Below are 17,072 nucleotides of genomic sequence, written 5' to 3' on the forward strand. Positions count from 1 at the left end.
TATAATTTGATAGGATCCCTTTTGCCTGAAGGCCAACCTAAGTTTCTTCAAATATATTTTGTATTCGACTACAACGAATAGTCGAATACAAGAAATCAATATTTCTCGAATTTAAAATACATATTACAATTTTTCCTACAGTAGGGCGACGAATGTATTTTCGCATAGTAACGGAGGGGAACTCACGGGGGGTCGAGTGACGCGGGCCACGTACCACAAACATGCTTAGTTTGTTGTACCGAGCGCGAAAGAAAGTTATCGTGTTTTTAGTAAAATTACTATGTAAACTAACGTTATTTAATACTTAGGTACATATTATATAATGATGCGCTCAAACTGTTAATCTACATTTAATTTAGATTATTATTTGAATTACTAAGTAATGTAGAATTTAAATCAAATTCACTCATGTTTTCCTCAGATTTTCGATGTCCTCCGATTTTAAGATTTTCTTATCAGAGTATTCAATTTTAATGTAGTTAATTTTTATAAGAGACAATTAAGAACATTCAAAAATAAAGTGTCACGTATTTTTTTTAAACGACGAATGACGAAAAACGACGTAATCGCGGACGAAGTCGCGGGCAACAGCTAGTAATAAATAGAGATAGAGATACTGCACCTATGTAAGATTTTTTGAAAAACTCTTTTTGTAGGGAGTGCTTTTCCAACTTTTGCTAACTAATTGGTTAATTTCCTCTTAAAATAAGTATTTAATAATATATTTTCGATGTAATGAAATAGGAAATAGTGCTAAAAGAAACTTGTAAAAAGTATTTAAAATTCAATAGAGTCGTCATAATGAACTCTTGTCTCTTATTTTTACCATATTTTTTCTCATATTTAACCACATTATTAATTTATTTATAGATTTGTATTTCAATATATTTAAAATTTAGAGGACAGACGGGACTGGAATGAAATGATGGAAGAAAAGCGGCAAAATAAACTGCGAGTTTTAAGAAATAAGTTAGAAGATCAGAAGATGAAAACAGAAGAGAAAAGAAGAATTTACAAGGAAAGAGAAGAATTGCTTAACAACACTATGGACAGTGTTAGTGAAATATTTAGGTAACGTGCTTAATGGCCATTAACTCTTACTATAAATATCATAATTATTAATATGTTATTATTACGAATGCGAAATGTCAGTACATTAACAGTCATCCGCATTAATTACAAAGTTATTTAATATTACTGATCTCCTGTTACCATATGATAGATATCCCAGATTTAACAATAATATAAACATATTTAAATTCATTAAATTGTAAATATTAACTCAATTAATCTTATATATAAAAATGAATCGCAAAATGTGTTGGTAAGCGCATAACTCAAGAACGGCTGAACCGATTTCGATAAATTTTTTTTATTATATTCCTTGAAGTACGAGGATGGTTTTTATGTGGAGAAAACGTAAAAACGTAAAAGATGTACCACGGGCGAAGCCGGGGCGGACCGCTAGTAAATCTTATAAAAGCATAGGCATACGTCACGTAAAGAAAGATAACACGACGTTAAAACCTAATAATCACGTAAAAAACATTGGTCTCAAAAAACTGTTTCACAAAGAAATCTAATATCTTAAAACAGTATCAAGTAACTCCAGTGTGGAAAAATTACAGCACTATATTTGTTCATCACTTTCCCACACTGACAACAATCCTGCTTTAAGACATCATGTTTACCCCCTGGCATAGCATATCACACACTATCCGTCACGTTCACAATTCAATTATAATTCAATCCAATTAATGAGATGTTATAATAAATAGTTGTGATGTGACGTCAGCGCTGAGTGACACACGTAATGTTGTCTTGATGACGCCGGGTGACGGCTGCAATGATGTGCCAATCAAAGCTGCAATTATGTTGAATTAAGTGATTTTTATCGATTCATAGGGAATAGCTTAGTGGTCAAAGCTTTCGACTTTAAAAAATTTAAGGTATCGAGTTTTGACTGATCGGTTGGCTCGGTTGGTAGTGACCCTGCCTTCCAAGCCAGAGGTTGTGGATTCGATTCCCACCCAGGGGTGATGAACATAAATATATATTATGTTAGCGCGTTTAATTTAACGATAAAATTATAGTTTAAAAGTAAAAATAATTTATTTTAATAATAATTAAATGGATAAAAGTATTAATAATCATTTAATTATCAATTAATAATAATAATATTACATGTCATATTCAAAATAACACCTGCGCTGACTCACACAGTCACCCCACTCGATAGTTGTTTTGATCGTCCTATAATAATATCCCAACAAAAACATAAATGTAAAAATTGGAGCCAAGTTCAACCGTCGACTTGCCGAAAAAAGAATTGAGATCTAAATGTGTGCCAAGTTCTGTAGACAGTCCAGAAATTTAAATTTACTAAGATGTATAAAATTCTTAGGTGAACTGAAAACTCAATTGTTTTATTTTCCCTTATAGAACAATGTTTATTCAAAATAATATGATTTTTTTTTTAATTTTAATAAAAGAATTATTTGCACATAGCAAACAACTAATGACCTACTGAACCTCATAATTTAACCAGGCTAGTTTTTAGGTACTGTTTATCTATATAATATCTTCTCAAATTGCTGATATTGAACGTTATTATTTTAGAAACTTGTAAAAACTAGCCAAGTCAAATTATGAGGTTCAGTAGGTCATTAGTTGTTTGCTATGTGTAAATAATTCTTTTATTAAAATTAAAAAAAAAATCATATTATTTTGAATAAACATTGTTCTATAAGGGAAAATAAAACAATTGAGTTTTCAGTTCACCTAAGAATTTTATACATCTTAGTAAATTTAAATTTCTGGACTGTCTACAGAACTTGGCACACATTTAGATCTCAATTCTTTTTTCGGCAAGTCGACGGTTGAACTTGGCTCCAATTTTTACATTTATGTTTTTGTTGGGATATCATTACTTTTTGTACAGAAAATTACTTTGCAAATTTGATTTAATTTATGTATTTAATGCTTTTTATAAACGATTTTTTTTTATTTTTTCTTGCGTTTTCGCTGTATGGTTTTTTTAACATTATTTTCTATATTTTCCTGTACGTTAGAAATGTCAGCGCGCATTGCCCATTCATTATCTGCAATTTTTTTAACTCGTTTTCTGCTTATGCTAAGTCTAGCTAAGTCAGGACGATACATCGTCCGCAAGCGATTGTACTCCACTATAGCGCTCTCTTGTGCTTTAATTTGACTGGGATCTAAATTTAGAATATGTACCCCATCTAGAGTTTTAACTCTAGATAGTGCAACATAAGCCTGCCCTTTGCAAAATACTGAACAGCCGATATCAAGAAGAGCACTGTCAAGACTAAGGCCTTGTGATTTGTGAATGGTAATAGCATATGCCAAGCAAATAGGGAATTGTTCTCGGTGAACATATGCATTACTTAATATCTGGAACTTAGTCTTGACACGCTCTAGCTCGTAAGTTAAGTTGTGATTAAATTTTATGACAATTTTACGTGCAGTATTGTTGCTGTCGACGTCCCAGTTTATTTTTTCTATTATTCCAATAGAGCCGTTTACTAAACCTTTACTTACGTCAATGTTTCTACGTAACATCACCCGTGCACCTATTTTAATATTAACTACATTTTCTAAGCCTGCGGTAAGTGAAGAATCGTCCTCGTACTTTTTCAAGACTTCCCTTGCTCGTTTGTTTAAGAAACGAGGGCAATCAATTTCATCTATAGAATAAAGTTTAATTTCTGGTCGATCGATACTTTCTAACATTGCGTTATTAAACAGAAGACACATATTTTTAGTTGGAAATAAGCAAACAGTGTTATCGGGCATCAATTTAAAACATTTTATAATTTCTTTGAGACGGTCATTTTGATTTATTGAAGATAATTTAAGGAGTCGATTAGATAATATGTTAATGTCTTGATTAGTAACTACACCCAATCTTAAACGATTTAACATTTCACCGAAAAGATGGTCGTTTTTTTGCCTCATATTTACTGTTAGTTCGTCATAAGAAAATAGTTCTTTCCATAAATTTGGTGCGCTTAGGGAACCTAACAATTTTGGGACATCAGACGACTTTATATTTTCAAACGGTGAAAGTTGTCTCACCGGTGGCAGCTGGAGCAAATCTCCAAATAATACTATATCTAGACACGCGGCAGCGTGTCAAGCCAAGTTCAAGCGAAGAGAACTGGCGAGCAGCGGCCGTGTGTATATTTACACGAACCATTTCGAGCCACTTTTCACCCCCTTATAACTCGAAAACTATTTAAGTTAAATAAACCAAATTTGGTACATATCAAGAGGACCTCGAGATAAACAAGAACCTTAAATTTCATAAATATAGATTAAACAGTTGCGTAGATATTAATGTCCAAAAATCGCAATTTTTAAGACTGACTGACTTATAGACATATACAAAACCTAACCCACTTCCAGATGACCTAGAAAGTTCAAATTTTGTAATCAACTAGGTTATAGTGAGTGTACAAAGGAAAAAATCAGAAAATACTGAATTTATCTGTATTTAATTTTTTTTTCAATGACATTAATTTTGTTTATATGGAAAAATGGAAAAGTTTATAAAAATAGAAAATATTATATTCACCATAATAGTGTTAAAATATAGATCAAAACTAATCAGTGGCAGAAAAAAAAATTGAAATCCATCAATAAATGACTGAGATATAGATTATTGAAGTTTACATATTTTAGCGCGAAACATCTGTGGATTCGATGCGCCTCTGACATCACACTCACTCGCGCTAGTATCGCTAGGGCAGATTACTTCGATTGCATGATTTCTTCCGTCACGTCATGGAGTAAGGCGACGATTCTTCTACGACGATCTTTGCATCTTGCCAAAGAAGTTTTACTTCTGACACGTGTGCTCGGCACACACGCTTTTTTCAAACTTTGCCCTTTTTATCTGGAACGGCTGGACCGATTTTGATAGGACTTGCACTGAAAGATAGTAGATGTAACCAAGTAAGAATCTAGATACTAAACTTACGAGCTAGAGCGTGTCAAGACTAAGTTCCAGATATTAAGTAATGCATATGTTCACCGAGAACAATTCCCTATTTGCTTAGCATATGCTATTACCATTCACAAATCACAAGGCCTTAGTCTTGACAGTGCTCTTCTTGATATCGGCTGTTCAGTATTTTGCAAAGGGCAGGCTTATGTTGCACTATCTAGAGTTAAAACTCTAGATGGGGTACATATTCTAAATTTAGATCCCAGTCAAATAAAAGCACAAGAGAGCGCTATAGTGGAGTACAATCGCTTGCGGACGATGTATCGTTCTGACTTAGCTAGACTTAGCATAAGCAGAAAACGAGTTAAAAAAATTGCAGATAATGAATGGGCAATGCGCGCTGACATTTCTAACGTACAGGAAAATATAGAAAATAATGTTAAAAAAACCATACAGCGAAAACGCAAGAAAAAATAAAAAAAAAATCGTTTATAAAAAGCATTAAATACATAAATTAAATCAAATTTGCAAAGTAATTTTCTGTACAAAAAGTAATGATATCCCAACAAAAACATAAATGTAAAAATTGGAGCCAAGTTCAACCGTCGACTTGCCGAAAAAAGAATTGAGATCTAAATGTGTGCCAAGTTCTGTAGACAGTCCAGAAATTTATTTACTAAGATGTATAAAATTCTTAGGTGAACTGAAAACTCAATTGTTTTATTTTCCCTTATAGAACAATGTTTATTCAAAATATGATTTTTTTTTAATTTTAATAAAAGAATTATTTACACATAGCAAACAACTAATGACCTACTGAACCTCATAATTTAACCAGGCTAGTTTTTAGGTACTGTTTATCTATATAATATCTTCTCAAATTGCTGATATTGAACGTTATTATTTTAGAAACTTGTAAAAACTAGCCAAGTCAAATAACCAGGCTAGTTTTTAGGTACTGTTTATCTATATAATATCTTCTCAAATTGCTGATATTGAACGTTATTATTTTAGAAACTTGTAAAAACTAGCCAAGTCAAATTATGAGGTTCAGTAGGTCATTAGTTGTTTGCTATGTGTAAATAATTCTTTTATTAAAATTAAAAAAAAAAATCATATTTTGAATAAACATTGTTCTATAAGGGAAAATAAAACAATTGAGTTTTCAGTTCACCTAAGAATTGTATACATCTTAGTAAATAAATTTCTGGACTGTCTACAGAACTTGGCACACATTTAGATCTCAATTCTTTTTTCGGCAAGTCGACGGTTGAACTTGGCTCCAATTTTTACATTTATGTTTTTGTTGGGATTAATCTTACCAAACCAGCCGTCTTCAATATCACCAGTATCAAATATTTCTGCCAAACGAAGATGTATGAACATTAGTGTTACATTTGAAATCATAGAGACCTCATCAATGATTAAGAGAACTATATTATTTAAATCACTTCTTAAAACTTTTAGTACCTGATCCGTCAAAGAAGTGTACTTAGGACAGTTCCCATGTTCTACTGGCAGCTGCAGGAGTCTGTGTATTGTAAGTCCATTTATATTGAAGGCAGCAATGCCAGTTGGTGCAGCTACTGCGACTAATTTGTTCATTTTTGTCTTAACCCAACTTTTGATTGTATTAATTAAATAGCTTTTCCCTGTCCCGCCCGTCCCACTTACAAATAGTCTTAAAAGTCGGGTTTTATCCAGTAAAGTTTTGCAAATTGTATTGAAAATACGTTTCTGATCTACATTTAGACCGTTTATCATTTGTTCGAGCTCATCTTCTGATATGAAATCTTTAGCATTTCTGAGATCTTCCATTGCATTTACAGCTTCTATAGGCACAAAATCCAAGGGATTCTCTAGACCGTCATCTTCCTGGTCATCATCCTGTTGATTTCTTTCAATTTCTGCTACTTTTTCTTCAATCATTTCAAAGGCTTTATCTATATTATTTAAGAATTCTGTCTGCATTTCTCCGTAATCCAGTCCATCCTTAATTTGATCTTTTAAAATATTAAAGGCTTCAGTGTAAGTTCCCTGACCAGATTTTAGAACAGTTATATCTCTCCATGGATAGAATAATAACAATAGCGAAAAATAGTACTTTTCCGGTTGCTTATTTACATCGTAAGTATAGTGATTTATTAAATAAGGTCGCTGTCGTTTCTTTAAATATTTGTTTGATGATAATTTATATACCTGTGCAGCTGATACTGGAGATAGTGGAGGCGTAACTATATCATACCACCGAGCGAAATCATACAAATTCATATTTTCTAAATCCTGAGGCCGTTGAGGATAATAATTGTCAACCCACGATTCAAAAAAGATATCAGTAGAATCTGATTCGAGTTGATTTATCTCTTTTATAGTTTTTACTCTTCGATTGCGGAATGTATTGACATCGAGCCACCGGATTGTAGTCTGCGCATCGGTACCAAAAAGAGATATTCCCAACAGTGTATCACTGGCTTCAAGTGCACCACATTCTCTGTTATTGAGTGCTCTGAGACCAACATTATAAAGTCTACTAACAAGAGATTTGGTAGAATTTATGTTGTCAAAAGTATCTACTGCATGACTTTTTTCACTCTTAGTTGTGTATTTGGTGATATAATAATTTAGTACAGCCGTTTTTTCTCCAACATACTGTAAATCCATGTTGCCGTTCCAAGCCAAAAGGATTGCTGGATTGTAGTCGTTAATGTAACGAGATTCATCTTTGCGAGGTATATTGTAAAGTCTATTAGATGTTAAAGTTTTTCTAGCCGCTATTGATTCTGCCACACTCTTAATGGTTAGAGATTCAGTTACTGGCCGAGGAAATCCAAATCTGCATACAGTTGTAAAACTAGATTTTATTTTTTTCTTTCGTAAACAGTATGAGTTATGTGTATGCGTCTGATAATTAGTAACACGATCGTATAATATTGGTGACAGATTTTTATCTGGTATAGAACACGTAACGTATTTATTAATAAACTTTGCCACTTCTTCAAATGATGAATCTTGCAGTAATGGAGCATTTTTTACCCAAAGCATTAAATGGAAATGCTGTAAACCTCTCGATTGGTATTCACGGCGCCAGAAATAATGTTCAATTTCACCTAAAGGTGCCTCAGGTGATGTTAGAAACTCTAACATTGATTTGAATTTTATGTCAATAAATCGTGACGCTGAAACTGGATCCATTGCTACTAACTCACTGGTACTTTTGCTTTTTGCATCTGGTCCATTGATTAGTTTAATATAATCCCCCAGCTCCGTCCACCTCCATTCAGAGGGACTGATTGTTAAAAACCAAGTAGCCGGTCCGTAATGACGAGTCATGCATATAACATCGCTTCTGGGTTTTTTCCAGAATTGTTCGGTATTTCGTAATCTACTGAATATAGCCATCAGGTCTCCTTCAAGCTCGCCTTTCTCTATCATCTGTAAATAATGTTGAGCTGTCAGTTTTTTGTTTACATTAGTAACATTTAATTTATAAAATATGCCTGCATTCAATTGTCTTAAATTAGCGTCATTCAGTAAGAAAAACAAGTATTGCTGGTTAAGTCGAAAACGTGAGTCTTTTGAAGTTAAACGAGATTTTATGAATTCTGCGCTTATAATTTTTTTTTCGCGATCATAAAATTGACCATATTTACCCTCATTGAACAAATCAGGAAAACATAAAGTATCTATATCCTTATTGCGGCTATCTATAGGTGGACCATTGACTTTCAGCATTTGATATAGAGCAGACGCTGCACTATTTTTTCTATTTTCGTGAAGAGGGTAGATTGTATATTGTTCATAAATATCTTCGTGATCTTCGGTTATCTGAGTGAGAATGGCGGGCTGATTTTGTAGTTCTTTTTCATGATCAATTGGTTCTATATCGTAGGTCATATTTTGGTTTAGATTGTCTAATAAATTAGCTGAATTCTGCGGAAGGATTATGTTTCTATAATGAATGTTATTTTGTTTTAAATAGTTTAATGCACTGTATATCTTATTGATATCTACTAAGTCTTGCCATATGATTTTAGTTTTAGTAGGGCAGCTTCGCACGAGTATAAAAATTTCTTGGTTCAGGTTTAAAGGCTCCTCAGGTTTTGGTAATTTGTTTAAAGTAGTTTCTGTAGGTAATGGTAAATGAAAAGTTCTTCCTTTAACTTTTTTTATCTTTTCCCTGTTGGGTATATTTTTATTTCCTACTGGAATCAAGCTAGTAACTACTTGAAAAGCCTTGGCTCTTTGAATTAACATTTTTTCATAGTTATTAAGTTCACTTAATTGTTTAGGCACGCAGCTGTAATATAAACTATTAAGTATAGAATTAGGAGGCAAATCGTTAGCTCTGATTTTTTTTAAACATAAATGACATATAAAAGGACTTGGTTCAATATGAAAAGTTTCATTGAAATGTTGTAATCTTTGCCACAAGTCACTTTGGATTGGATTTCTTAATTTATTGATAGCTGATAAGTCACGTAAACAAAGAAGTCTATGGCACGATATGCAATGATGTATTGGTACATCATCACATTTTTTTTTTAAGTTATTATAAGCACGATTGTATTTATCTAATATTAAGTCTTCGTTTAATTCACTTTGACTCATATTAACTTCAAAATGGGCATTTTTGATGTTGAAAGGAACTCCTAACTCAAATAATTTATTTACATTGACAGAGTTCAAGTCATAGTCTATTGAATTTATATTTATGCAATAAGATCTTAACTGATAGAGCTCCCTTACAAGTGTTCGTATTTTAGGGAAATGAGTTTTAATATTACAAAGTATTTTAAAATGACTTAAATATTCTTGACTTTGTTTAGATATTAAATTGAAAACATCTATGGCTGACTTTGAAATCAAATATTTAAAAACGTTCAATAAATTCTGTAAAACTGTTTCATCTAATAAACATTGTTTAGGATTACATGACCAAGATACATTATTTTTTTCATTCTGTAAAGTAAACATGTCAGCTTCGCCCTCATCATTTATTGGTATAATTACTTCCGAGCCGACAATTTTATATGAACTTTCATAAAAGTACGGTTCTTGAGTGGTTAAGTGTCTAGATTCCCCGGCAAGAATAGTGAATTTATCTAGTATAGTGGCAGATGAATGACTCTCAAATTTTTCTATACTTATCTTAATTTTATTTTGAATGCGATCTAAAACTTTAAAGTAATTATCTAATATACTTTTGCGGCGCTCAAGAACCCATTTTACAGTTTTTTCAGCTTCCAATCTTTTCTGTTTTCCAATTTTGTCAGTTAGTTTTTTTATGACGTCATTTTCACTGGAATACGACAACTTTTTCTTTGCATTATATAATGTCAAAGATTTTCTTTTAATATGTGGATTTTTTTGTGTGTACCTTTGTGAGGTTGTTTTGTTTACTTCAGGATTATTTTTAGTGTAAAGTTTAACGGCTTTCCGATGTACCTCGGGGTTATTGTTCGTGTAACGTTGTACTGCTCTTTTAATAGACTCTGGACGCTTGTCTGCATACCGTTTTTTAGCACTTTTGATTACCTCTGGATGCGCTTGTTTATAACGTTGATAAGCTTCACGTTGTTGATCCGCACGCGATTTGCTAGATGTTTTCGGGCGACCTTGTTTCCTCTTTGGAGGACGGCCCCTTTGTTTTTTATTGTTGTTGGTTATATTCTCGTTATCCTCTAAAGAATCATTCATAACAAGTATATTAGAGTCCTGTTCGACTGGAATACAAACGTCAAAATGACCCGACGAAAGATCCCCTGAAAAAAGTAATCGCTTAACAGGACGATTCTCATCGCCGAACACACCACGAAGAACACCGTCCTGATACACTTCTATTCTTATAGGATATAAATCCCCTGCAGCCTTTAATTCTGAAACCGCCCCATAAGTACTCGAGCAAAGCATACTTGCTCGATATTCCTCTACAGAGTGGTAAGGTTCGCCGTTTTGGGTGCAGGTGTAGACTGCTAAGTCTTCCCAATTACGAGAAACATACTCAACTATAGACTCACGCAACCTAATAGATTGTTGTATGTCAGAACATTCAAACAAAGAAAATGCCAGCGAATGAAATAAGCAGCTGCCATCGGGAGGCATTTGAATTATTTGGTGTAACACTTGTGTGTCACCCACCAATAATTCGATTGTACGACTCATTTTTCAATTTTATTTTATGAATTTAGAATCACGTGTACCTGAACTGCGAAGATGTATAGAAACTAGTTGGCTGCTCCCCTGCGTTACCGGGTAGGCTACTTCCAAATAGTTATACGTAAACCACAAAATAACATAAGCCCGAAGGCATCTATCTATTATAAGTTATAAGAAAAACGGGAGTTTTAGCCATTATTGAACTGTTACCGCCTTCACCGCGTGGAGGTACTCCCAGCTTATGTTATTATTATGGTATTTTTTAAAACAGACAAATAATCGCTACAAAACGAAGCTAAGTATTGGTAATGTTGTTCTTACATGTTTCTACATACAAGATGTAATAGAGGTGAAATATGATTTTTCATTTCTCCTACTCGGAAAGTAGTGTTGTTTTGATCTGATTAATGAGTAGAAAATGCTGCTTTCAGCTGTAAAGAGTTTTATGTAATAAAACTAATTTAAGAAATGACATGATTTTCTAAACAGCCAGTGTGAATTTAACGCCTTTGATTAATATAATCAAAGTTTCACGCATACTTCTTTAAGCCGCGAGTGCCGCGTAACTAGGTACGCGGCGAGCGGCGAGTTCCATATTTAAAATTTAAAATGTGTGTAAATCAAAGCGCGTCAAAATCTATCCCAGGAGTTAAGAGAAACAAAGATGTTTTTTTGTGAATTATTTATTAAAAATCCACAAACATAAGCAATCAATAAACATTTATTAATTAGTAATATATTAATAATAATACACTAATTGTTAATAATTATATTGCATTAATTAATCTTACACACGTCAAGATGAAGAATAGGTATTAATTAACAATAAAAATATATTATTTAAAAACTTTTGTATAACTGTTCAGGCTATTGCCTAAGTTTAGTATCTAGATTCTTACTTGGTTACATCTACTATCTTTCAGTGCAAGTCCTATCAAAATCGGTCCAGCCGTTCCAGATAAAAAGGGCAAAGTTTGAAAAAAGCGTGTGTGCCGAGCACACGTGTCAGAAGTAAAACTTCTTTGGCAAGATGCAAAGATCGTCGTAGAAGAATCGTCGCCTTACTCCATGACGTGACGGAAGAAATCATGCAATCGAAGTAATCTGCCCTAGCGATACTAGCGCGAGTGAGTGTGATGTCAGAGGCGCATCGAATCCACAGATGTTTCGCGCTAAAATATGTAAACTTCAATAATCTATATCTCAGTCATTTATTGATGGATTTCAATTTTTTTTTCTGCCACTGATTAGTTTTGATCTATATTTTAACACTATTATGGTGAATATAATATTTTCTATTTTTATAAACTTTTCCATTTTTCCATACAAACAAAATTAATGTCATTGAAAAAAAAATTAAATACAGATAAATTCAGTATTTTCTGATTTTTTCCTTTGTACACTCACAATAACCTAGTTGATTACAAAATTTGAACTTTCTAGGTCATCTGGAAGTGGGTTAGGTTTTGTATATGTCTATAAGTCAGTCAGTCTTAAAAATTGCGATTTTTGGACATTAATATCTACGCAACTGTTTAATCTATATTTATGAAATTTAAGGTTCTTGTTTATCTCGAGGTCCTCTTGATATGTACCAAATTTGGTTTATTTAACTTAATTAGTTTTCGAGTTATAAGGGGGTGAAAAGTGGCTCGAAATGGTTCGTGTAAATATACACACGGCCGCTGCTCGCCAGTTCTCTTCGCTTGAACTTGGCTTGACACGCTGCCGCGTGTCTAGATAACGGTCGTCTGCACTTTGCAGTTGCGAGTCATTCTTGTACCGACTTTGGTCGAGTCAAGATGTCTAAGAAATATTATATCAGTATTAAATTAGTTACGTGATACAAATACGCTCTAACATATAATTGTGTGATGAACATTGATATTTGCTCTGTGTACACCCAGACGTGTTAAATATCTATATAAGTATTTATTTAAAATTAAATAAATATGTATGTTTATCAGCCGTCTCCATAACACCGAAAGCTTAGTATGGGATCAGATCATGCGGTGTTTGAAATTTTTCATGAAATAGGTCATTGAGATTTGAGCGAATACGTAGAAAATAGTAATAATTGCTCAATGTAAGCAGTCAATATGAGACTTCTAACAACGTGGATTTAGCATAAGTGGGTAGGTTGAGTGAGTGGGTGGGTAGAATGAGTGAGTGGGTAGAATGTGTGAGTGGGTAGAATGAGTGAGTGGGTAGAATGAGTGGGTGGGTAGAGTGAGTGGGTGGGTAGAATGAGTGAGTGGGTAGAATGTGTGAGTGGGTAGAATGAGTGAGTGGGTAGAATGAGTGAGTGGGTAGAATGAGTGGGTGGGTAGTATGAGTGGATGGGTAGAGTGAGTGGGTGGGTAGAATGAGTGAGTGGGTAGAATGAGTGGGTGGGTTGTATGAGTGGATGGGTAGAGTGAGTGGGTGGGTAGAATGAGTGAGTGGGTAGAATGTGTGAGTGGGTAGAATGAGTGAGTGGGTAGAATGAGTGAATGGGTAGAATGAGTGAGTGGGTAGAATGAGTGAGTGGGTAGAATGAGTGGGTGGGTTGTATGAGTGGATGGGTAGAGTGAGTGGGTGGGTAGAATGAGTGAGTGGGTAGAATGAGTGAGTGGGTAGAATGAGTGGGTGGGTAGTATGAGTGGATGGGTAGAGTGAGTGGGTGGGTAGAATGAGTGAGTGGGTAGAATGAGTGAGTGGGTAGAATGAGTGAGTGGGTAGAATGAGTGGGTGGGTAGTATGAATGGATGGGTAGAGTGAGTGGGTGGGTAGAATGAGTGAGTGGGTAGAATGTGTGAGTGGGTAGAATGTGTGAGTGGGTAGAATGAGTGAGTGGGTAGAATGAGTGAGTGGGTAGAATGAGTGAGTGGGTAGAATGAGTGGGTGGGTAGTATGAGTGGATGGGTAGAATGAGTGAGTGGGTAGAATGAGTGGGTGGGTTGAGTTAATGAATTGTTAGGTTGAGTGGGTGGGTAGGTTGAGTGAGGGGTCGGGTATTAAACCGTAATATGAGCCTTTTGCAGAACTTAAGCAGTAAATGACTTATAAAGCTTACAAGATAAAAAAAGTTATTATTTAAAATTTTAACAATTAACGAATTAAAACAAAAACCTAAATAGACCAGTAACTGCACAGCTTAAATAGATTAAAGCTTACATAATTTTATTTATTTAAACGAAATAATAATTGAAATCCGTTCAAGAAATAAATCAACTTGAAATTCCTTTGAAATCAAGTGAGGGGCGTTACTTGGCTTACAACAGCGGTATCAATAAATCTATTTGAAAACTATTTTCATTCCAGAATACATTTTGAGCTTAGTTTACCATCTTTTACACGTGTAGCAGAAAAACTATTTTTCCATCTTCTTATATATAAAAATGAATCGCAAAATGTGTTGGTAAGCGCATAACTCGAGAACGGCTGAACCGATTTCGATAATTCTTTTTTTATTATATTCCTTGAAGTACGAGGATGGTTCTTATGTAGAGAAAACGTAAATATGTACCACGGGCGAAGCCGGGGTGGACCGCTAGTTGTTAATAATATAAACTTGATTTCAAATGTGGCCGGTTTGAAGGATTTAATATAATTAAGATGACATAGCACAATAAAACTTCGTAATATAATTTTTCACTTCCGCTTCACGTCATATCTTTTTTCTATCTCATGAGATACGGATACCTTAAAACTTTAATATCCACTTTTAAGAAGAAGCACCTCAAGAGTTTAAAAAGTAATAATGTCTTATATCTATATATGTTATTCTTGTATAATGGAATAAGCTAAGTAAAAACGCCATTTATATGCCATAACCATAATGTGCAACTACGTAACTTTGAAATAAAATACCAAAAATATACAGTACCTAATCTAAAATAAATTTAGCGTGTACATCTTTCCTTTCTCAAACACAAGCTCTAACATTTGATAACATAGATTTACCACCAGTTCAGAAAACAGTTTCAAATAGAGAAGAGCCAATAAACTGTAAAGTTGCTCTTTTAATCATGTTAAATATCTTATCTCTAAAAAACTACTTCACTATAAATTCTTTGCAGGACCCTGGACTGCAGCATGGAACCCTTCGCGAACCTCCTAGGTGATAAGCAGCCTTCACTGCATCAGCTCGACCTGACCTTCCGTCTCATTGCTGAGAAGATACGGGAATATATCCAAATTACGTACTACTATGTTAGTAATGTCCTTATTATACATTTTTATCACAAGCATTCTCTTTACTTATCTTGATAAAACTGCATTTTATAATTATTTTTTTAAATACACACAACAATTGACCTGTTCCACTTTTTAACGAAACCGGTCGCAGTTTTTACTTTTTATAATAAAAATCAAAATAAAAGTGCAACATTTGCCTTATGTTATCTAGATATAAGTAAGTATTTATTTAAAATTATATATGAATGTTTATCAGCCATTTGGTTTCCATAACACAAGCGAAAGCTTAGTATGGGATCAGATCGTGCCGTGTGTGAAAATTGTCCTGAAATATTTATTTACTTATTTATGTGTCTCTAAAATCTGAATTAAACTTCTCACATACACTTGAGTTAAAATTTGACATAAAATCTCTTGTTTGTGTACATTGCTTTTATAAATACTAAATTATGTATAAAAAGTAAGATAATAGGATAGGAATAAACGATACATTCAGAGATTGGGTTTAATTGACCACTTGCCCTACAAATTAGGAACCTAACGTCTCAAATTACATTCCTTTACGCCCCAATAAAATAAATTTGTTACATACGAGTAACTAAAGGTATATAAATATTTAACAGGTCTTTCTTTTATTTCACTACTAAACAGTTTTTGATGAAACTTGCACTTGAAAAAGTAGAAAGGCAGTGAAACTAGGCATTTTCGTTTCTTTAAAATGTAAATTTTATATTTATATATTATGTGTATGTAAAAATTTTACAACCTCCTGTAAATAAATAGAAGTCTTTATTTTTATAAACTATTTTTTTCAATAGTTTTAAATGTGTACATGCCATTTAAAGCCTATTTACTATTACCTAATCATCAAAACATCACATAAAAGCAAATAAACAATTATTACAGGAACGTCACATGACGAAGAGAGGTGACAAAAGTGCTTCCAGGCTGAAGAATTATACTATCCACCCCCAACCCCCGATTTGTTGGTCTGCGACCCCCATCAACCTATTGGTTCCAGCTAACCCTTGTCCTGCGTAATATGTTATATCCTACTACTATAGATATATAGTATAAATTATAATTTGCCCAAATATAGCTAATTTGGTCTATTTTAAATTTAAACATTTATCTTTTAAATTTAACTTCTTCTAGAAGCACTTTCGAATCAATTAAGCATAGATTTAACCATTTACCACTACAAATACATTCCTTCTTACTTCTAAACATAATTTTCCTCACAGTTGCATAGAAGCCCGCTGGCTTTCCCGCGTCACAGATACCCTAGAACTGCCATTCAACGATACCCAAGTACGAGACGCCCTCAGGAACCTATGTGAGGACCCAGCCTTTGAGAGAAGTGACCGTGTACACCAGTTGACGGAATGCCGAGTGCCGCAGAGCAGAGTTATCTTGGCTAGGCGGTATATGCAGAATTAAACTTCTAGTAGCGTTTAGCTACTATTATGTATTCTGTGCTACTAGACTAAATTCAATTATGGTGTTTTTTATGGAAATGGCAAAGTTTTTGATGGTTTGATGATTTTTATCAAAACGGAGGTAATGCCGATATAGACTGTTAGATTAGCATAGCAATGACCGGTGATTACTATAGAAATATTTTGATTGTTATACGTAATGTTTTTTATTGGAAATAAATATTTTGTTGTTAGTTGTGTGTTTTATTTTTCAACCCCCGCTTTGAGTCTACGGATACGTTATTTTAAGTCATGTTAAGCATGATTATTGTACCCAAAAATTCCTT

The 17,072-nt window shown here is 33.6% G+C and overlaps 1 protein-coding gene across 1 annotated transcript in view; it reads left to right on the plus strand.

Moving 5' to 3' along the window:
* LOC149478149 (coiled-coil domain-containing protein 63-like) overlaps positions 1–16,747 on the plus strand; it is a 34,067-nt gene extending 17,320 nt beyond the window's left edge. Inside the window, exons 9-12 of the mRNA XM_089709650.1 lie at positions 900–1,071; positions 15,190–15,322; positions 16,214–16,344; positions 16,552–16,747. Coding sequence (XP_089565776.1) covers positions 900–1,071; positions 15,190–15,322; positions 16,214–16,344; positions 16,552–16,747 — 632 coding nt within the window. The remainder of the gene's footprint in view (positions 1–899; positions 1,072–15,189; positions 15,323–16,213; positions 16,345–16,551) is intronic.
* The last annotated feature ends 325 nt before the right edge of the window (positions 16,748–17,072 follow it).

This window comes from Colias philodice, chromosome 23 (assembly GCF_061535455.1).
Source record: "Colias philodice isolate Cphi_HAF_F1 chromosome 23, ilColPhil1 Martin Lab GWU primary, whole genome shotgun sequence".
Lineage (NCBI taxonomy): Eukaryota > Metazoa > Arthropoda > Insecta > Lepidoptera > Pieridae > Colias > Colias philodice.